This window comes from Sprattus sprattus (genome assembly GCF_963457725.1).
Source record: "Sprattus sprattus genome assembly, chromosome: 9".
Lineage (NCBI taxonomy): Eukaryota > Metazoa > Chordata > Actinopteri > Clupeiformes > Clupeidae > Sprattus > Sprattus sprattus.
Window position 1 is genome coordinate 29533643 of NC_137928.1, and position 24289 is coordinate 29557931.

At 41.9% G+C, this 24289-nt stretch overlaps 1 protein-coding gene across 1 annotated transcript in view; it reads left to right on the forward strand.

The window, feature by feature from the left end:
* The window catches only part of b3glcta (beta 3-glucosyltransferase a), a gene marked incomplete at both ends in the record, with an annotated part of 74198 nt that overhangs the window by 37790 nt on the left and 12119 nt on the right, over positions 1 to 24289 (forward strand). The window contains 3 exons of the mRNA XM_080844660.1: positions 13226 to 13335; positions 18778 to 18854; positions 19069 to 19180. Coding sequence (XP_080700786.1) covers positions 13226 to 13335; positions 18778 to 18854; positions 19069 to 19180 — 299 coding nt within the window. The remainder of the gene's footprint in view (positions 1 to 13225; positions 13336 to 18777; positions 18855 to 19068; positions 19181 to 24289) is intronic.

Sequence of the window (24289 nt, forward strand, 5' to 3'; positions counted from 1 at the left end):
CTCAGTGCACCTAAGCGACTCCAAAGCATGCTGCTCACTCTTCAGGGCTACTGCCTGAATGTGGTATACAAACCTGGCCCAGAGATGTATCTAAGTGACACACTGAGCAGAGCCACAACACCCCCACACAGCGCAGGCCAGCTTTACATACGGCAGTCAGTATGCTCTATAAGGGCTCAGATACACATACGCGTCTTTTTTCAGGCAGAAACGCTTCAGTAACGCCTTGGCAAAGTGCGGCGGCCAAAACAGAAGCGGTGCGCTTCCCTGCCTTGCGCTGGAAAGTTGAGAATAGTTCAACTTTTAAGCGCACCTAAAAAACGCTTCAAAGACGCAACGCGTGGCGGAGAAGGGGCGCACGCTTTAAACGCGCCGTACCATAGGAATCAATGCATTTGCTCGCGTCCCGTTTTTACAAAAACGCGTATGTGTATCTGAGCCCTAACACAGCAGGAACAACTGGAAGCTGAACGGATAGACCAAGCTGAATACCTCAATGTTACAAGCCAGCGCTTGGCCCAAATCAAACAATACACAGAGAAGGATGAGCACCTTCAACTTCTGACGTCAGCTGTTCTGGAGGGCTGGCCAGACCAGAGAGGAGAAACGTCTGTTGCTATCAGAGAATACTGGACTTTCAGGGATGAAATTAGCGTGCAAAATGGGGTACTTTTCAAAAGTGAGAGGGTCATCATTCCCAAGAAGCTGCGTTCAGAAATGCTGCGCCGTATTCACTGGAGCCATATAGGTGCAGAGGCCTGCTACAGACAGGCTCGGCAGACACTCTTCTGGCCCAACATGCAAGGAGAAATCAAGGACTTTGAGGGCCAATGTGCTTCATGCAATGAGTTTGCTCACAACCAGCAAAAAGAGACAATGATGTCACACCCACTTCCCAAGCGGCCTTGGCAGATCGTAAGCATGGACTTGTTTAACTATGCAGGGAAGTATTTCTTGCTTATCGTGGACCATTTCTCAGACTTTTGGGAAATAGAACACCTTCCTGACCTATCTGCAGAAACAACAATCAAAAGGTGCAAGGCCCAATTCGCCAGATATGGTCAACCTGATCGTGTTATCACAGACTGTGGCCCACAGTTCCAATGTGGCCTTTTCCGTCAGTTTGCCCAACACTGGGGATTCGAGCACATCACCTCATCCCCACGCCACCCAAAGGCGAATGGCAAGGCCGAATCGGCCGTGAAGATCGCAAAAAACATCTGTAAGCGTGCATCGACAGCCGGAGATGATGCATGGAGAGCCATCCTGCTCTGGAGAAACCCACCGACAGTGGGCATGGATAGCAGCCCAGCACAGCGGCTCATGGCGCGCAGACTTAAGACACCGCTACCAGTGACTGATGAACTACTTGAGCCATGTGTTATTCCAGATGTGAAAGAGAAAACTCAGTACAAAAGACAAGTTGCTAAACACTACTACGATAGATCTGCCAAAGACCTCCCAGAGCTACGGATTGGGCAGATTGTCAGAATGAAGCCTCTTCCTGGTGATCGAACGGGACGATGGCGCATGTGTCTCCAGCAGGTGGCACAGCGCTCATATCTTGTAGAGATAGATGGCACCAGATACAGCCGCAATCGAATAGACCTGCGGCCAGCAAAGCCCATTCAACCTCAGGTCTATGTGCAGCCTGAAGGCATGGCCCCCCACAGCACGCCCAGCAGGGACAGCACACCCGTTCAAGAGAACACACCAGTGCCCAATAGCACACCGCGGAGCCCTACAACTCTGCAACCCACTCAGGCAGCTGACCAGGCACTACACTACACTACAAAAAAAAAAAAACAGACAAGATGTTGTTGTGTTATGCTTATGCAAATGTTATAGGGATAGTTAAAGCCCTGGTGAGTATTGAACATAAAGCTTAAGTTTATTTCAGTGCCTTGGTTTGTATAAAGGTTTATCGCTGGGCTCAACTAGTAAGGTCTTTAACCCTTCAGGGACAGAGGCCTGTTTGACTTTTTAAGGAAGTCTAACATGCCTTGATGTTTTTGTATATTTCCCCTAGCTACTGTATAAGTATTGATGCACAAGTGGCTTATATGATTATGTTATAGAGGACATCAGCAATAACAACATTAAAGTAAAAGGAATGTAGTTCAATCAAATTTTATTTAAATCAAATAAATCACCCTTACAAATACCTTTATTCAGAGGTGCTCAGAATTTGTACAAAAAAACATTCTAAAGATTTCGAGCTAAGACCTTTGAACTCTGAAACTTGTAAACATAGGTGTTGGCTATACATATGTGAGTTTAGGATTCAGAAACTGTGTGTGGTTTTACTACTACATATTTATAATAGCAGAGTAACCTGTTTCTCTCCCAAATGTGTCTCCCTACAAATGCATATTGATGAGTTACCTGGCAGACCTCAGACAAAGACAATGGCCATTGCGTAATGGCCCTGGAATGTCTTTGTGGCTCACTTCCCCCAAAGGTTTTCACGCCACACCATGGCCCAATGGCGATCACTGAATCACCATTACTTATCATATGAATGGCTGTCATTTGCTAATGGGTGGGTCCTTAGGAGCAGAAAACTCACTGACAGACTGAAAAGTGCATCAGCTCAGCTATATTCTTCTTACAAAGTACTTATTTATATTTTATTTTCGAACTTTATATATTTTAAAAGAAAAGGGTCCAAGGTTCATGTGGGTTGTCTTTATATGTCTGTAGGACATGAACTTGCGGAGTTCTGACAATGTGAAAAAAATATCCCACCGGTGGGTCCCTGTCCCAGAATGGTTAAAAACCTGTTAAAAGGGGAGATGTTATTGGGTTAACTGCGCCACCTAGTGGTGGCTTGTGTATTCAATGCTTTTGGACCGGAACCTCATTCATGTAATGCAGTGACACGACTTTATACAGCAGTTTAGTAAACTCCATGCTGTAGTTCATATTGCGACTCCGAGTGCTTTATTACTTGCAAACAACGACGTCAGTTGGGTCCGTATGAAGAGAGGTATGTTTCAAAAGTATTCGTTAATGCAAGTACCATGATCCACAAATGTTTCACGATTTACAAATGTGTTTTGCGATCCACAAAAACTAAATTCTTACTCGTGATTTGTAAGTTGGCATTTACATAAATGTCTTATGATTTGTACACATAGATGTCCATTCGTAAATATATTGTTTGTAATTTCTTAAAATACTTAACATTTCGCGTGTGCATTTCTCATGGTCTGTCATTTGTAAATCTACAATTTGCGTGTGAAGTGTTGAATCTGCATTTGTGGATCGCCCAATACACGCGTGCAATCCTTCTTCCTATGACGTACTTTTGAGACATTCTTTTCGGTTTTGAGACATGGCTTTCTGATCCACAAATACAAGCCCCCCCCCCCCCTCCTTTTTGACAGTGCCAACCTATCCGGTAGGTGGCAGTGTTGTCCTCTGCCTTAATGGTTGTACGCCATCGCGTTCATGGATTTTGCCGCTTTTAGGGCGCTATCAGATGCTTACTGTAAAGCTATGGCTGGACAAGGAAGGAATTGCGCAATCTGAGATGAGGCACAGCACATCGCTGCCTCATCGCCTCACTGTCTCCTGTCAGTTTGAACAGGACATCCGCAAATTAAGCGACTTTGATTATTGCAATCCTTGCAATGGTTGGAATCATGCAGAAAATAGATTTATAGCACAGATCAGGTCCTAGAGGTCCTTCCTTTTGTCTCCCCCTCCAGCCCCTTCATTGTTGTGAGGCCTACCCATACCTTTCTTTACTGTTTTCTTGAAATGTAATAAACTACAAACACTTGTATTCACTGTCATTGATTAAATATGACGTTGACTGATAACCTAATGGAATATAGCTAGGACAGCCTTACAGAGTTGCAACGAGCGCTTTGTGTTGCGTTGCTTCGTGTCAAGGTCTGACAGATCTCAAAATTCATAGTTAATCCTGCTCTAATTTGACCACTACAGCCCTGATGACATCTGTATGTATAAAAGATGTCCAAAAACCCTGTTGCGGGGGAGGGGGCGGGGTCCCGCGACAAAGTGTCCTCTTTTTCACAAACTCTAATCTGGTGACCCTATTACGTATATTCCATTATGTTATCAGTCAACGGGTAGGCCTCACAATAATGAAGCGGCTGGAGGGGGAGACAAAAGAAAGGACCTCTAGGACCTGATCTGTGCTATAAATTGGGTTGGGGGCTTGTATTTGTGGATCAGAAAGCCATGTCTCAAAACCGAAAAGAATGTCTCAAAAGTACGTCATAGGAAGAAGGATTGCACGCGTGTATTGGGCGATCCACAAATGCAGATTCAACACTTCAAACGCAAATTGTAAATGACAGACCATGAGAAATGCACACGCGAAATGTTAAGTATTTTAAGAAATTACAAACGATATATTTACAAATGGACATCTATGTGTACAAATCATAGCACATTTATGTAAATGCCAACTTACAAATCACGAGTAAGAATTTTGTTTTTGTGGATCGCAAACCACATTTGTAAATCGTGAAACATTTGTGGATCATGGTACTTGCATTTACGAATATTTTTGAGACATATCTCTCTCCATAGGTCCGGACCCGGACCGCGATCCGCCTATTGCCGACCCCCGCTCTAAAGAGTTTACACTAGCACACACAACTAAAACAAACTCATGATGTTGTTTTTTAAATAGTGCATATTACTATTTGACTATTGTTAGCTTATGCTAAAAATGTTAGCCTATAAAATATGCAAATAGCCAAGTGTTAAAGATAGAAATACTTAAACTTACTCATCAGGTTCCCCCTCAGATTGTAGTAGTTCATCAAATTGCAGCTCCATTTTACACTATGTTTCATTGTCCTTGGAATTGAAAAGTTTGGTAAGAAATAATACTCCAGTTCCCTCCAAATATCCGTTTACACGCATGCATGTATTATATCTCCTTCGATGGAATTCCATTACTTCTACCATCTACTTTCAAATGGCAGGGTCTGCATTTAAATTAATTAATTCAAAATTAATTCATCTTCAGCCATTTCGTCAGTTCTGCTCCATCTTTACCAATTCCCAGTAACAAATTTAACATTTTATCCTTTTTTGTTACGTCCCCTTAGCAGTTTTCACTACAGTGGCGTAGCGTGGGGTGTGCGGACCGCACAGGGCGGCCAATTGAATTTGATGACTTTCTTTAGAGTTTTTAGTTTGTAATTTTTTTGATAATTGTTGTTTTCCCAAATGGCTGAATTTAGAATATAGTGTTGTTTGTTTTGTAGTGGCGCGGTCTCCCTAGCGTCCACATTGCAATGTATTAGTTCGATAGTTTAAAAAAAAATCTCCCGCGACCTGCGCGTGTGGTGGAACGTCTTTGTGTTTAGTGCCAAATTTTACTTTAGGACTGCATTCTGCAACATTGTCAAGCAGGGTATCCTACGCTTATGAAGAACATTATACAGCCGCGGAAAAAATTAAGAGACCACTTCAAAATTATCAGTTTCTCTGGTTTTACTATTTATTGGTATGTGTTAAAGTAAAATGTACATTTTAGTTTTATTCTATAACCTACTGGCAACATTCCTACCAAATTTCAAATAAAAATATTGTCATTTAGATCATTTATTTGCAGAAAAATGACAATTGGTCAAAATAGCAAAAATGATGCAGTGTCTTCAGATCTCGAATAATGCAAAGAAAACAAGCTCATATTCATTTTTAAACTACACAATACTAATGCTTACACTTAGGAAGAGTTCAGAAATCAATATTTGGTGGAATAACCTTGATTTAAAATCACAACTTTCATGTGTCTTGGCATGCTCTCCACCAGTCTTTCACATTGCCGTTGGGTGACTTTATGCTACTCCTGGCGCAAGAATTCAAGCAGCTCGGCTTCTTTTCATGGCTTGTGACCATCCATCTTCCTCTTTATCACATTTCAGAGGTTATTTATGGGATTCAGGTCTCGAAATTGGGCTGGCCATGACAGGGTCCTGATCTGGTGGTACTCAATCCACACCTTTACTGGCCTGGCTGTGTGGCATGGAGCATTGCCCTGCTGGAAAAAACACTTCTCAGAGTTGGGGAACATTGTCAGAGCAAAAGGAAGCAAGTTTTTCTTCCAGGACAACGTTGTACTTTGCCTGGCTGAGGTTTGTAAAAGACCATAAGGATTGAAAAAGCGGACTGGAGGTTCTTCTTAGTTCGTCTTCTCTGATGAGTCCGATTTCACAGTAGGTGCAAGACTCTCTGGCTTGTAGGCCTCTCCAGGTCTCCGTCTAACCATCAGACGACCATGTGTTGGGCAAAGCTGAAAATTGGACTCATCAGAGAAGACGAACTAGAAGTCCGCTTTTTTCAATCCTTATGGTCTTTTACAAACCTCAGCCAGGCAAAGTACAACGTTGTCCCGGAAGAAAAACTTGCTTCCTTTAGCTCTGACAATGTTCCCCAACTCTGAGAAATGTTTTTTCCAGCAGGGCAATGCTCCATGCCACACAGCCAGGCCAGTAAAGGTGTGGATGGAGTACCACCAGATCAGGACCCTGTCATGGCCAGCCCAATTTCGAGACCTGAATCCCATAAAAAACCTCTGAAATGTGATCAAGAGGAAAATGGATGGTCTCAAGCCATGAAAAGAAGCCGAGCTGCTTGAATTCTTGCGCCAGGAGTAGCATAAAGTCACCCAACGGCAATGTGAAAGACTGGTGGAGAGCATGCCAAGACACATGAAAGTTGTGATTTTAAATCAAGGTTATTCCACCAAATATTGATTTCTGAACTCTTCCTAAGTGTAAGCATTAGTATTGTGTAGTTTAAAAATGAATATGAGCTTGTTTTCTTTGCATTATTCGAGATCTGAAGACACTGCATCTTTTTTGCTATTTTGACCAATTGTCATTTTTCTGCAAATAAATGATCTAAATGACAATATTTTTATTTGAAATTTGGTAGGAATGTTGCCAGTAGGTTATAGAATAAAACAAAAATGTACATTTTACTTTAACACATACCAATAAATAGTAAAACCAGAGAAACTGATAATTTTGAAGTGGTCTCTTAATTTTTTCCGCGGCTGTATACATAGATGTTCCTTCTGGTTGTTTTCGTATTTCATATCAGCATTCTTTACGCACAAATAGGTAAGGTTATACGTTGAACTCTTTGTGTAAATATGTGTGTCATGAAAATTAACTTGTTCATACAAAGTTGCACAGGCACCTTGAGGGTTGTAGCCTACCTTTCCCATTATAATTTGATCAGTTAAATCGTTACATCAGCTAAATAACTAGCTATCATTTTATGTAAATTGAACTCTTCCATTTAAATCGTTTAATGTTAGATCCTTAGTTATCCTAAGCTAGCATAACTAGGTGACCACAGCAACTAGCTCAAAGTGGATACGTTTGTCCTCACCGCCTTCTTTACCATGCATTTCCATCCAACTCTATATATCTGTAAAGAAGATTGGAGGTTTATGGGGATGTAGTTTTTATGACGCTAGGACAAAAATCGCGGAGCTTCAAAGGCATATTGACAACAATAACAAAACTTCGGACCAGTAGGAAATCCTCCTTGAAGGGGGGCGGCAAATTTTGCTACCGCACAGGGCGGCCAAAACCCCCGCTACGCCACTGCTTCACTATTCTCTCTTCGAGGAAACCACCAAGCTATTTTATGAAACTCATTTTTTCAAATGCTGGTGTGAAGTTAAACACACTGCAACCCTATCCTGATCTGGGTCTGAGGCACTTCAAGCTTTATGAATATGAAGGGAGTGTTGAAGGGCTCGATTGAAATCATTACATTTCTGCCACCCTCCGAGAGCTAAAGTACATATTAAAGGTGCATTATGCAACAGTTATGCTTCAGGATTAGGGTTAGGAGAAGCAGTTTAACCTTAAAATAACAGCTTAAAAAAAATTGGGGCGCTACAATGACATTTAATATGGAGAATCGCGTCGGTGCCATTGGCATAGCAGGGTCGATAGGCATATAACTCGTTCTGTAGTTTCGCCTGCCGCGGCCCGCCGACCTGACTTGTTTACCTTCTGCCGATCTAGTAAGTAGCTTATTTGCCGTCTTGCTTAGTCTTGTGTTGCACTTGCTTGATGTTTGACTGTGTAAGGACAGTCGTTGAGTAACTAGTTTGTCATAATGTCAAAGTCAGCACATTTCAAGAGATTTCGTTAGTTTTAGCTGCTAGCATACCTTTAGCGAATAGCTATTGATCCTTATTGCACCTTTAATATAGTCCCGGAGAGGGCAGCTCTGGGCTTTCTGTGAGCATTTTTTGCAGGCCCTCGGAGGGGTGAAGGAGGGGTAATCATGTGAGTCAGTGAAAAACAGCAGGAGTTGGGGCTGGGGAGGGCTGCCTATCATGGATGGAAATGAGATGAAATGAGCTATTGGTGTCCTGTCTTGTTTGTGTTGGTGGTGTGCAGAAGAGGATGGTGTGTCACCACTGACACTTCCACTGAGTTGTTCTGCATACAGCCCCAGGAGCTCCATCTGAATGTTACTCACAGTATTAATGTGTCATTTATTCACCTGGGGAGAGTCTGTATCAGTCTGTCCAGAAGACAGAGGGAGCTCTATGTTAACCCCTTCCTCAGCCAGTCCCCCCAGGATTACGCAGGCCTTTTTTGTGATAATTGCGGCCGAAAATTACTGATTTCGCAGGGGCTTTTCCAAAAAGTTGCGGTGAAAATTGCTGTGTTTTTAGGTGTTTGTTGCGATGGAATTGCGGGAACAAGTGAAAGTTGCAATAAAAAGTTGCTTATTTCCCTTTTTGTAATTAAAATTGAGTTATTTGTTGAAATATAAATAATTAATAAACAAACATTCTCTAAAGAACCAAACCGTTGAGAAATGGTCCTGTAAATAACCTTACCAACATGCCAAACAAAAGATTACCAGTACTACAAAAATGTAGCATAATAGGCTGTTCTGCCCTCTGCTTATTTAGGTCAGAAAATGTATATTGTTTGTATTGTTGTTATGGAAACGAACACAGGACTTTTACTTTGACATCATTCAAATGTTCGTCTCATGGGAATGGCAACAGCTGTTAGACTGTTATCTAGAAGCATAGCTAATTATGCTACGTTATGCTAAACACGTAGGGGGAACAGTACATAGGATTTACTTATCCACAACGAAGTGCACCTGTTGGAATCACAAAAGGACCACAAGTAAGACTGAATAAATAGTTATGAATATCTCAGCCTACACATAAAACTGCGTTTAATTTCCATGCCTGGTGTAGCCATTCTCATTGTTTGCAACGGTTTAGAACTCTGCTAGTGTCTGCACCCTGTCTACAGGGCAGGAGGAAGTTGTGGGAGACGACAATGATTTGTCAAATTTGCGCGGAAATTGCGGTGATGTGTTAAAATTGCGACATCGCGCTGAATTCGCGGGTAATCGTTGAATTCGCTTGAATTGGCGCGATCGCGACATCCCAAAATCCTGGAGGGTCTGCTCAGCTAACATGTAGTGAAGACCGTCACTAGTTGCACTGACAGAGTAGGCCACAGGGAAGACATACACTAGACTAAAGCGTATGGCTGTTTACAGGAAACAACTCATCAAAGCAACCGATCAAAGGTCAGACAAAAACATCAAGGCACCAACTGGTTATCGATTATAAAGAATGTCCCACACATTAGGATGGACTATGATTTTCATTAGTGAGATTTGACCCATGCAGCACTACAGCAGACTGTCGAATAATTATCAAACATGTAAGGGATAACGGCCGACGAGCTGTGCAGTTCTACAAAGTTAATGGACGCTGCGGGGCAAAGAACTCCACGACGCGCAGCGGAGTGGTGTTGGCCCGCGAAGTCCATTAACTTTGTAGAACTGCACAGCTCGGAGACCGTTATCCCGCTTATCTCCCGTTTACAACATCCAAAAATGTTTGTATTATTATTATAATTATTATTTAGAATTTCCTTTATCTTTAGGAAATTTAATATGCATAATAACCTGATGAATTCTTGATTTGAAGCCTAGTGCTCCCGTTAGAGAAAGTAGTGACTGGAACCGGCTGTTTTTCAGAAAAAAAAAACGTTACGTTGGTTGTCAATGGTAACCATTCAAGAGCATTGATATGGAACGGCGATTTAACTTTTCTACTGGGACTACGTCCAAGGTGTGCGGTTCCACAAACTTAATGTACACCCCATTAGCCAATCAGAAAACAGTATTTCGTTCCAGAGGGAGATAAGTGACTATTATGTCAAGGTAAATCAGAAAGGCTGTCAGAATCAACATAATCCAGGCTACCTGTGGATGAGTCGCTTGAGCCGTTTGTTCGGTTCATTTGTTCATATGAAAACTGTTTTCCGAACTTAGATTGATCGAAATGGGATTCTGGGCTGCGGTTCATCTGAACTCCAGTGGGGTTTGTATGTGGTGTGAATGCTATCCGATCTAAAACCAGGAAGTAAACACATTTTATGACTGCTGATCGATCCAAATACTCCCACACAAATAAATCACGGTTAAATGAGAGCTTAAACGCTAACAGTCTAAAAATAGGATAGAGGATAGCTAACGTTACATGAAAATTAATACTTGAGGGTATGCATACACTCTGCAAGCTAAGCTGCAAAGTCATCTCGCATTGCAGCCTGTCTTGGCAAAAACCTCCTTATCTGAACATCTCGCATCATTTATGGCAGAGTGAACATGACCAAATTAACAAAAACAACAGATTGTGGCTTTGCATTTTTCCTCCCCTATCGCTGCCTAATGACATTGGCAAATAAAAGCTGAGTGTTGCTTAAGTGTTGATGACATGAACAGACCATAGTTCACAACCAAATATTTTAATATAAAAAATATCAGCTGAGACAGAGAGAGGGGGAATAATCACACTTGAGTTGGGACCAACAAAAAAAATACACATAATGAACATTTTGATCTATAGGCTATTCAATCTCCAATAACACAGTGGCCTGCAAGAGGGAGAATAGCAGCAGCGGCATTTGCACTCACAGAGATATTGCCAACCACACAATAAGAAGGGGACGTGTTTTCAGAGAACGGGCAGTCTTCTTTGTGCATGACAAAAGTCTGACAAACAGGTACCTTTTTTCGAGAGCTACAGTGTTAGAGGTTTGAGCCCAGATGGGCCCCAATTTACAGAGATGCACCAACTGCAACTTGGCCTTACCTGTTGAAGGGCAGTTGTTGTCCATCTTGGGTTCCTGACTACAGGAACATTCTAAACCAAAATTGGGGACCGGTCAGGCATATCCCAGCCATCGGTTGGTAGGATTATGCCAGCTGTTCATCAGTGAGGTTTTTTTCCTCAGTACGTAAAATGTCCTTACAATGTCAAGGACCAACCAACCCTAACATGTGAAAGAGGATTTTGTGCACACCAAAGGATTTCCCAACATTATAGGTGTAAAAGGATTCTCTCAACATTGCCATATGGGCACCCCATGAAAATGAGTATATGTAAATATGATAAAAACACAGAATACAGAAAAAACTCAACAAAAAAATAGAACATTGGCATTTACTTGTATTGGCATTAACTTTGATCGCTGAAATTATGTTTGGATATGTTTTAGTTTGTTTTGATTTTCATCAAATGTGTTTCCTGTTTGCCGAGTGGATGCATGTACGGCCCCGGAAAACAGAACACAACAGAAAACAAAATGCCCAATGCCAGCAAAACTAAACATATCTAAGTACCGCAACATGCAACAGGCAAACCGACACACAGGTGACATGTCCCTGGTTGGTGAAATGTTTCACCTGTGTGTTTGTTTGTGCTGATTCCTGACTGCAAACAGAACACAACAGAAAACAAAATGCTCAATGCCAGCAAAACTAAACATATCTAAGTACTGCAACATGCAACAGGCAAACCGACACTCAGGTGACATGTCCCTGGTTGGTGAAATGTTTCATCTGTGTGTTTGTTTGTGCTGATTCCTGACTGACAGACCTGCAGATTGATTCGTCATTTCCTGTTTGTTAGATGGATCAAGAGGAGCCTCCTGGGCCTGATGACTACCCTCCTCAGCCCGCCCCGAAACGCCCCTGCAGACCGGCTCCAGAGCAACACCAGCATCGCCCACGCCGCCCTGCTCCCCATCCTGGGCCCTCAACACAGTCATCATCCCCTCGACGACTTCTCCCGCTGGATGTGACAACCACCACTCTGGTCATCGGCAGCTCCATGGTCCGAGATGTCCACATCCCCCCTTCAACAAGCGGCCCCTGCAAGGTCCACTTCCTCCCCGGAGCCAGGGTCCGTGACATTCAGCGTAGACTCCCCAGCACCCACGCTGGTTACACCAAGCATGTCCCGATCGCTGATGGAAATGGAAATATGGCTCCTCACCCCACCATTCCTCATCTACGCATATGGAACTCTACCCACCCACTTTCTTCCTTTTCTTTCCCTACTAATCAAGACCATCTCCCCATGGCACGCTGCTGTAGTCTCTCCACCTGGTCTACCTGGAGAAACCCTCGGCTAATTGCACCCACCGCCACTGCATTGCCGTACACTTACTCTACCCCATACCCTATGCTAGCATTTATATACAATATACATTATTGCCACCACTGAAATGTTTCTCTGTCCCTACGTCCCCTACCCCTGTAACAGTTACCCTATTAGTACAGTAAACCGGTCTTGCCTGTATCATGTATTTTACCACCGGATGTCTGTTTGTATTGTATTGTTATGGCGCTATACAAATAAAATTGAATTGAATTGAATTGAATCTTTTTCAATGACAATCTTTTCTTTGTTTCTTCACGTCAGCCTTTCACAGTGCAGATTTTTTTTATACTTTTTGACTTATCGTCTCTGTTTTGGTGTGGAAGGGGAGCACATAACAGCTCTATTTATGCCAGCTAGCAAAAGAGGGTAAACTAAGCTATAATCAGCTAATGCTATTTACACAAAGTTGTCGGTTGCTGATTCAGCAGTTAGTTACATGGCTCATAGAGTACATGCATCTGAAACACTAGCCCTGGTGCTTGTCGCCCATGACACAGTTTCTGGCGAACAGTCTTCTCCTCACGTGCATCAGTGGCAGCAGCTGTTATTGTTCTGAAACAGCATGAAGAATGGACTCTGCACTAGATCCACCTCTGAGTATTCACGTGATCCTTGTTTCTGAGTTGGAATATTGTATGCTGCCTTCGACCTTGACCTCAGTATTTCACTCCAGACCCTGTCTCCTTTCTCTTTCTCTCTCTCTCTGTGCTCCAGAGCTGGGGGAGGTGGTGTTTGTCATCCAAAGCCAGAGGAACTCGTTCCACAAACAACAAGCTGAGAGGCGGAGAGAGGATCTGCTGCTGCAGACAGAGAACCTTTCAGAGGTACAGCAACACTGAGCCCCTAGGTCTAGCAGAGAGAACACACTCACTGGCTCTCACACACACCAAGAGCCAATCAGAAATAGATTAGGCTACCTCATGTCCCCGGCCTCTTTCATTTATCTGTCTGCCAACAGGGAACGCCACCACCTTTCTATTTAGAAATAGGTACACTCCTAATGACTATGCTAACAAGGGGCACATCAGCAGTGACATTATACATCAAACTTGTGCATTTCATTAAATACTCTCTTGACAATCTGCATTTAGAAAGTATTCAGACTTCACTGAACATTTTGTGAATTTAAAACGTATATTTATTTATTTCATTATAAAAGTACATCAGGCAACAATCAAATTTGCTCAGTGTAAGTTTCTCATAACAAGCTTTACATATGAACTTGCACTGAAACATGAGCAAAAAGAAGCAGTAAAACACTCAGGGCCCTATTTTAACGATCAGAAACGCAAGTAGGACAGCGCCAAACGCAAGTAGCTGTGTGGGCGGCTTTATGGCGTATTTGCTATTATAACGGCGGAAAAAACACACTTGCGCCCGGCGCAAATGTCAAATGGGTTGGTCCAAAGGAGGTTAATCAGCCATAGGTGTGGTTTGGGCGTAATATGCAATAAACCAATCAGAGCGTCATCTCACATTCCCTTTAAGAGCGAGGAGCGCATTTTCCATAGCGGCTTGTTATTATAATGGCGGAATTACCTGGAGGAAGACCGTGAGGCCACCAGAACGTGTGTTACCAGAAACAATCACGGCAATATTTTCCCATGCTTGTTTGGAGAAATGTTTCTACTTTTCATTTCTCGTTTGTATTTTTTCAGTTACTAGCATTCGTTTTTTGGTGGCAACATATTTGAAATAAAAGTCACAAAAACATACTTTCCGATGTTTTGGGTTCACCCTCACTGAATCACTAGGTTATGTATGCATGGTAATAATATTGCACCCATCGGCACATGCAGTTCAACCTCACGTCTTCTAAAGTCCTCTAATCTATCCTCATTTATGTCATTGACACATCCATGATTCATGGCAATGTTGTGTAAAACACTGGGGGGGCACTTATGTGAATAAGGGTGCAGTCTATAGCGCCAAGGACGCCAGGGAACCCATACTTCTCCCAGAACGCCTGCTTAGCCCCTCTCCTGGCTGTCGGGTGTTACGGGAAATTTTATGAATTCCCCAGCATGTCGGACTAGACCTGACGTAACTGCATGTATAGCCGAACTTATTGCAGATTGTGATAGGGACAGCGTGCGTCTGTCCCCAGCTCATCTGCCAGGAGATGGCAGACATCAGAACCGCCATTACAATTAACCTGAATCATTTGGGTCAATGTGTACGCTAGATGTATGCCTATTTTTAAAATATCTTTGATATGGATATCACAATGATTTCCTCATGTGGTAAATACTTTATTTTCCTTGTAATTATATATGGCTTGCCAAAAAATTGGTGTAAATCTCTCGTGTAGACGAGAGAAGTAAAGTGTAGCCTACTGTGCGGCCAAGCACGCGTCCTTAAAATAGCGTCTGAATACGCGCCACAGACTCTACACAATGCGCCTCTGACATTAGACTAGGTTTTTTCTGGTCAACGGCGCACTGTTGTTTTGAAACTGCAAAATACCACTTGCGCCTGAGAAACGCCTTCTCTGTTCCGTCCCGCCCATTTCGGCGCAAGTTCATTTCGACGTTCGCCTCTGGAGGGAAAATCCCGCTGTGCGCCGGGTGCAAGAAAGGAATGATACATGCGTCAGTGACAATGTCAATTGTGCTGGGTGCAAGATAGGGCCCTCAATATGTCAGCTGGAGTGAGGGGTACGGTCAGGTATATAAAGTACATCATAGCAATACTCATCGATTACTGAGTGTAAAGTTTATCACCACCTCATAAAATATGAAATTTGTAGATGACTGTAAGGCTCATTAAAAATGACCACTCTCAGTTGCCACCACCACATTAGTCAGACACTAAGGGCCTGATTTACTAATATGCGAGCGCTTCTTAATCTGCGTTCGCAAATTAACGCACGGTGTTTTAGCGCATTTTAGTTGGTATTTATCAAACCAGATCGCGCTGGGCAATCTGTGTTTACTCCGCCCTATATAGCGCCTGATTTACTAACATTGCGACCGCTGCTTAAACTGCGTTCGCACATTAACGCACGGTGTTTTTCCGTATTTTCCGTGGTATTTATTTAGGAAGAGAAAATGAAGCTACAGCAAGTGGAGATTGATATATTGGTTCACGTTCGCTCAATCACTGAACCTGATTCAATGTGTGCGCTGCTATAATGTTTTTCTGCCCGCCATCACCTACAGCAAGATGTTTAAAAGAACACGATTATAAAGAATATGCTATTGGTGGCATTAATGCATAAACTGTCTATTATAACAATATAGATGTGTACATGGCGAGATTAATAATTTCTACAAGGGACATGGGTTCACTACAATATATATGGACGTGGGTGCAATCAATGGTTCATATTATGTTCGGAAAGTTTGCGATTTCAAAAAAAGTCCTGTTTGATGTCTAAAATTTCGGCTGTGGCAGTGGGGAAATGTATTGACCAGTGCGCCATAGCAATGCTTCGAGTACCTGTGTGAATATTTGTGAAGGCTGAGATATATCAACTGCTGATACTATAACTGTTTGAAATGATCCGGTGCCAATATTTGCAATGTTTACCAACTGATTGAATGGAATGTGATCTCCGGTTGGAGGGTTAGATGTCATCTCTGATCTGGTTCAGTAATTTAAGTATTGCGTGGCTGGTTAACTTGTACCGTCTAATGATTTGTGGTTCATTTAACTGAAAATGTGTTATGCGAGTTGAAAAAATTATTTCTGTGCGCTGTCTCTGTCTTCTTTCTTCGCCTTTCTCTTATCACTGCTGCCATATCAACGTTTTCAGACTCAATGAAATTGCGCTTGGTTAAGACGTGCTTTTATGAGGCGGAGAATTAGCCTGCAAATTGGAGACGTGCGCTCCACAGGCAGTTTAGTAAATACCACGCATGACATCATTAGGCGCACTTACCTTGTCTCCACCCATGTAAATTGCGCCTCACGCCTACGTTACCACCCACCTCCAAGTTACCTCCCCTGTTCACACCCACAGGCGTTAATATGCGCTGCGGCCCATTAGTAAATACCGTTTTATGTTTACGACCGCTATTTTACGCCAGAAATGGGCGCAATCCTGTTAGTAAATCAGGCCCTAACATTCACACACACACATATATACACACACACACACACACACACACACACACACACAAACACACAAGCACACAAACACACACACCACACACACCACACACAAACACACAAACATACAAACATACAAACACACAAGCACACAAACACACACACACACACACACACACAAACATATACACACACACTGACATTTGTCCTGCATGGGAAATTACATACATACAGTTGCAATTGGAAAAATTCGACCTATATCTACACATAGTCACCAGTAGCCTTGTGTTGTGCAAATGAATACCCGTATATGAACACTCTCTTCCGCTAATCCAGTGCTCAGCTACACTGGCTTTCACTCACCTGTTTGGTTCTGCTGGGGTTCTGGATGCATCGACTGCACCAATAGCCTATGTTTTTTTTAGATTTTTTATTTCAGCACCTAGCTCTGAAGTTTAGGATAAATTTATAACATTAAATTGAATATCACATGTTACGCATATTTGTACATTTTACATTATAGCCCTAAATACGTTCTCCAGAACGGACGTGAGATGGGCTGTACTGACATCAATAACGTTAGCTTGTCATGGAATCTAATTAAGAAAAACACTTTTGGGATCTAAGGGCCTGATTTACTAACAGGATTGCGCCCATTTTCTGGCGTAAAATAGCGGTCGTAACGAAAAACGGTATTTACTAAGCTGGCGCAGCGCATATTAACGCTTTGAGGGTGTGTACCTGCAAACAGGTGGGATGGTTCGGAAACGTGGGTGGTAACGTAGGCGTGTAGCGCTATTTAATGGGAGGAGTGCGCCTAATGATGAACTGCGTGGTATTTACTAAACTGCCCGGCGAGCGCACATCTCTGATTTGCAGGCTAATTCTCCGCCTCATAAAAGCACGTCTTAACCAAACGCATTTCCACTGAGTCTGAAAACGTTGATATGGCAGCAGCAAGGCAAAGACATAGACAGAGACAGCGAACAGAAATATTTGTTTCAACTCGTATAATTCATATATTCACATATATGAAATTAAACTTTCCGAACGTAATTGGAGAAATTGATCGCACCCACTTGCAAACAGTCCCACCTTCAATCCGCGAACACGTTTACCGAAACAGAAAGCACACATATTCAATGAATGTCCAGGTCATATGTGATGCCAACATGACCATTACTTACGTGGAAGTGGTCTGTCCATGACAGCTTTATCTTTCGGAATAGTGCCATTTATCCATGATTGAGCAACGGTGATTTTGGAGAGGCCTGTCTACTTGGTAAATGTATTTGTTTCAGTGGGGATATATTGTAGTGAACCCATGTCCCTTGTAGAACGTATTAATCTCGCCATGTACACATATATATTGTTATAATAGACAGTTTATGCATTAATGCCACCAATAGCATATTATTTATAATCGTGTTTTTTTAAACATCTCGCTGTAGATGATGGCGGGCAAAACAACAATATAACCCATTGAATCAGGTTCAGTGATTGAGCGAACGTGAACCAATATATCTATCTCGCTATCTATTCGCTATCTATTCGCTGAACCTTAATTTTTTCTTCCTCGAATCTCCATGGTGGCAGTAACTTGCTGGCAAGTTCTCCAGTCTTTTAACGGTGCGCTAAATAATGATTGCCCAGCGCGTATCTGGCTTGATAAATATCACGGAAAATGCGGGGAATCACCGTGCGTTAATGTGCGCCTGGCAAAGATGCGTTCGCAAATCAATCTTAGTAAATCAGGCTCTTTAAAGGGCGGAGTAAGCACAGTTTGCCCAGCGCAGATCTGGCTTGATAAATACCAAGTAAAATGCGCAAAAACACCGTGCGTTAATTTGCGAACGCAGATTAAGAAGCGCTCGCATATTAGTAAATCAGGCCCTAAGTGAGCAAAACACTTTTTTTACAGGCTCAAAATGCTCCGGGCAAAAACTGTCCAGAAACTGTGGCAACTGCCATTTTATTTCTTTAACCAGACCTTTCACTAATTAACTTAAGCCTGGCTCTGCCCATGTAACGCCTTTGACCACAACTTTATCGCTCACTCTGCAAGCATGTCCATTTTTACGCAAGTGTGCATGCACTGTCATTTTCGCTATCCGTTATCTAATATGAATAAACAGCTTAATTTAATTTGGTAGCGCCAGATCTGGAAATGCCTGGGTTCAAATCTCAGCTGTTACAGGGTGTTTGTCTTTCAGAGCCCTCCTGCTATACTGTTGCTTCACAGCCTTTCTGACAATGAGGGAGACTGGAGCATTCTGCCTCTGCTACCTTAGTGAGTGAGCTCAACCCATAAAAATTAACACTGAGCACACAGATAAACCTTACTATTTAAAGAGAGATATTTGTATACACAGTGGGTTTTAATAGAAACCATACACATTCATAGTACTTTTACTGACTAAACCTGTGGTCGCCATGTTTTTGTAGTGCTACTGTGCTTCTGTCATAATGTGGTGTCTAATCTGAATGTGATTTTGCTCCTACAGCTTGTCCAGTACTTTTGGAAAAAACTCTTCTTGGATCGTATTCCTTGAAGAGGACACCAATGTGAGGCTGGCTACATTTCTGGAAGTCCTGACCAGATTTGACAGGAGGAAAGTGAGTTGCCTTGTCACTGCACTTGATAAGGGCTAGCTGACTAGCTAGCTAGCACAAGATTTCACTTTCATCAACAGCTAACATCAGCTAAGCTATTTAGCTAGCTAGCCATCAAACAAAAATCAAAAGCAACATGCCAAACTGAAAAATCTGCATTTCCTAATAACAAATGGAAAATGAGCAATAATAAGAAAAATACAAAGGTAATGGTATAATTATTATCTCTTAGAGAAGCTGTGCATATGGACTGGGGGAAATACATTGATGGAAGTGTTTTTTTTCCCTGTACAAAATGCATGCAGGGCCCCCTCATAGACTCTTACTGAAGCTGTGAGTCTAGGTGTTCCCCAAATCGATGTGTTCAGCCGATGAAATATTTTCTGCTTTAAAGCCAAGTGGACCACGGTGTGCTGTAGGATCCCATTAAAGATTGGTTTGTCATGGTCTAACAAAAGCTAGATGATGATGTCCCCTTGGAAGGAGATTCCTTTAAATAAACAAACTCACAGATCACAGATACGGGAGTCCTTTATTCCTAAGTTATACAAAACAACAGTGAATAATATTGTAACATTTATAAATTCCACAATTCCACTGAAAATTTCAGGAAAGGTAAAAACCTAAACAATCAGTCCCAAAGTCAATTGACCGATCGCGAAACTCCTCCCTAGAACGGCCCTTGTCCAATCATACCTTAGCAACCGCTGCTAAGAGAAGAAGGTCCGACAACTTTGAGGTCTGAGCAGCATGGTTAAACAGTGTGCCTACGGGACTTGTAGGTATGACATGAGGTACACTGAGAGATTAGAGGGATACGTCGTTTTTTCCCGCTTCCCCAAAGCCCAAAACAGGCGCAAAGGTGCCAGCTGTGGATTAAACAGTGTGGTCACCCCACACCCAACTCAATATATCGCAAAATGCACATATGTCTGCTCCAAAGTAAATTAAGCTGCTTGCGTCCAGCTAGCTATCGCTAGGTATGATGGCTAACTATCTAGTTGAGAAAAATTCCCCAAACAGTTATGGTTCATGATGAATACTTGTATTATTACCACTAAAATAACATAACTAGTCTCTCCAACTAAAGTGTTCATGTTAAAACATTTAAATGTTAATGTATGTGACCGTCTAAATGTCAAATGTTACTGTCTGTATGATTGCACGCAGAGCTGTCGAAGCTATTGATAGCAAACGCCAGCATTGAACACAACTTTTAACGAACACTTTGTAGTTTGTATTTATGCTTGATACAACATTGAACAGAACTTTTAACGAACACTTTGTATGTATGCTGCTGGCGTTCGCAATCGCAAATAATTTTATAACTCAGCGTGCAAATTTACAAAATGTATTTAAGGTATTGTAAGGTATTACTCCAAAAATCATCACTCATACTGACAGTTATAGCGCTCGTACCCGTACTTGACATGGCTTTTAGGTGGACAGTTCCGTGAATTGTGTCGGACGTAGCAACAATAACTAGGGGGCAGAGCCCTGGCGATCGGTCAATTAAGCATTCAGATTACAAAGTGCCTTCTAGTTGGAGCACCATCAGCACAAACAATCTTAAAGTTATTCCCTTCAGTTCTGCTGCACTCTGATCTAGTATAATGGCCATACCCTGTCTTCCTGGCTCTTAGCAAATAAGTGTATGAGTAACACAAGCCCCATGGGCTACCAGACATCACTGCTTACCTCAAGGGGGGTAGGCTGAATGAGGATGCGTAATGAGTGACCTGTGAGAATACATTTCAACCAAATCAAATTAGATAGCTAAACGAGTGCTGTAACTTATTCCTTAATTCCTTTATTTGCACTCTCATTTCGATTGACTACAGCAGCCTAGTGTAAGATTCTTTTCTATATTTAGGCTACTACACTTAATCACAAAAGGTGGTCTCGGTGGTTGTAGAATGTAGTCTCAATCAAGGAGCTTGAAGTGGTTTGGATCAGAGCCAAAGATATTTATTGTAGCAGACAAGAAATATCACTAAGTACTTTTCTGAGTCTAAGGGCCCTATCTTGCACCCAGCGCAATTGACATTGTCACCGACGCATGTATCATTCCTATCTTGCACCCGGCGCACAGCGCGATTTTCCCTCCAGAGGCGCGCTTCGAAATTAACTTGCGTCGACATGGGCGGGGGCGGAACAGAGAAGGCGTTTCTCTGGCTCAAGTGGTATTTTGCAGTTTCAAAACAACGCTGTGCGCCGTGCGCCATTGACCAAAAAAAGCTGGTCTAATGTCAGAGGCGCAATGTCTTAAGTCTGTAACGCGTATTCAGAACGCTATTTTAAGGGCGCATGTGCTTGCCCGCACAGTATAGGACCTGTAGGCTACACTTTACTTCTGTCGTCTACACGAGAGATTTATACCAATTATTTGGCAAGCCATATATAATTACAAGGAAAATAAAGTATTTACCACATGAGGAAATCATTGTGATATCCATATCCAAGATATTTTTAAAATAGGCATACACCTAGCGTACACATTGCCCCAAATGATTCAGGTTAATTGTAATGGCAGTGTTGTACCCGATTCAGCAGATGCACCCCCTCGATATTTAGTGTTGTGAAACGCCGTGTCAAATACATTCAACTTGCTCAAAGGAAAATTAAGTTAATTCATTTTGTAGTCATGGCTGGGGTAGGCTATATATTTCCACAGAACAAAAAGGTGTTCTTTTGTGTTCGCTATTATCCGAGGTTTTTGGAAGAAAAACATCGGTTGTTTGTACTCGTTAGAACAGTTCTAAAGACTGTAATAACTTGTGTTCTTCTCTTCCATCTCTTTCACAAATAATGAAATCGTAGTATAGTATTTTTCCCTGCATTTGTTTGTCTTGATGAATGACTAAGGGTATTTGATCTGTGTCACCTCATATTTATACCTCTGTGAAGCAGGAAGCCATGTTTGACCACTTAAGAGTTCCTAATCAAACAGGTGAACTCAAAAATGTAAAAAATTACTGCTAATATACTTCAGTCCCACCCCAAGATGTCAGTTTTTGTCTTTATAAAAAAATGCCTTTTACTTCTGTTCATTTTATTGAGTTAATTCACTAAAACATTGCATGGACTACATGCAGTGGTGTCTTCATTGCATATAACCACGAATTAAATATATTAAATTAAAAAAATAAATAACAAAATTACGTTTTTTTCCAATGGCGTTCATCCTCAGCTGTGTAAAATAATAAAAGGGAATACATATCACTTAACTAGGAGTAGGCACACTATTATTAGATATTTAAATACTTAAAAGTGTCACCTAATCATTTACATTTAAATAAAATGATTTCTAATGCATCAGACGGAGTTGACAAATGTCAAGACACAGATTGGATAAATGTAGTTTTTTTTTAATAAAAAGTGATTTTATAAAAAACTTGTTCCTTTACATGGTTTGTTAGGTCAGACCTGTGTTTATAAGAAAATCAATTCCAAATGAATGTGCTGCCCATTTATTTGTTTTAGGTTTCAAAAGTAGGTTTGACCCTTATCTCAAGAATCAGTGATAAAAGTGCAGAGACAGTTTGTTGCAGAGTCTTGATGGGGGGGGGGGGGTATTTCAGCCTCTTGTCAGACTGTCGGATATGGCTGGGGGGAGTGAGGGGGAGAGAATTTAGCTTCCTGACAGCTTGGTGTATGAAGCTATTACTGAGTCTGGTGGTGCGGCAACGGAGGGTCCTATACCTTCTTCCAGAGGGTAGGAGGCTGAACAGTCTGTGTGCGGGGTGGCTGGTGTCACTCGCAATCGAGGTAGCTTTCCGGGTGATTCGGTGGTGTATATGTCTTGCAAGGAAGGGAGAGGGGCACCAATGATCTTACCAGCTGTGTTCACCAGATGGACCCTACATGTGAAGCTGAACTGGACTGGAGTGAGGAGCCTGACCTCCCAGTGTGTGTGCACATAACACCTAAACTAAATGAGTTTAAAGTACAAGAATAGCATAAAAAGATATCACTTGCTTTGACTGGTGCATGTCTTAGAATAGATTTTAAGATCGTATTGATTACTTTTAAGCCTCTTAGTATCATATGCATCAGTACGTACTTTGAGATCCTTAGGTAGAGGTATTCTGTCTGTTCCATGGTACTGGCTGAAAGCTAAAGGGGGCAGATCATTTGCAGTTAGGGCCCGAGGTTCTGTAATGATCTGCCGGGGAAAATTAGGTTGGCCGACTCAGTGACTCCTTTAAGATTCTTCTGAAAATTATAGGATAGAAATTTCCTGATTTTTCATGCATTTTAATTTCCTTTAAATTGTCTTCCTTAAAAACTTTTTTTTTGCTGCCACTGTGAAGCACACTGTAACATGGGTTTTTAGAAAGTGCTCTATGAATAAAGATTATTATTATTATTTGTACTATTATTATTATTCACCCTTTTATTCCCACATGTTTTCACAACATCTACACACCATTCTAGGATTGGTTCTAATGCTGTGTACTTGGCTTATGGCTCAGTAATTTACGCTTTTAATCGCTTATTTTCCCATTGAAAATGAAATGGGGTATCTAATAGTGCATTAGGTTGTTGTTGTCTTAACTAAATCTCTTAACTCTTGGTGAATGGGAACAGGCATTAGACCAACAGTGTCAAGGTTACTATGTGTATTACTTGTGTCAATGATAAAGGATTTAAAGAAATTAAACAGAACCTTTGGTAAAATGATACAGTGAGAAAGACAGATGTCTTTTCTGGTAATGCCACTGTATGAACAGTGATTTACTCAGAAAACACTTCCATGTAAAGTATACAGGTATGCTAGTTCATCATAAGGTATTCTGTCACCTTTCCCGACCAAGTAACACAGTAAGGGTCCTGGTCAACCATGTGGCATGGGGGTTGTTGTGACACCATTGGTCAATTGGTCTCATATACATGCAGAGTGGAAGGGCAGAAATGAACGAAAGATGAGCCAGGCACTAGAGGGTTTGAATGAGAGTGTAGTTGCGGTGCTCCGGCGGGGGCTGCCCAAGTGCCATTCAGTTGTACGGCCATGCTGATCCCATGCTGATCCCATGCTAGTCTAGCATAGGTGTATGGAGTAAGGAAGCTGTCAGAATGTTCGTGTGTATAAAATAGATATACGTGCATATT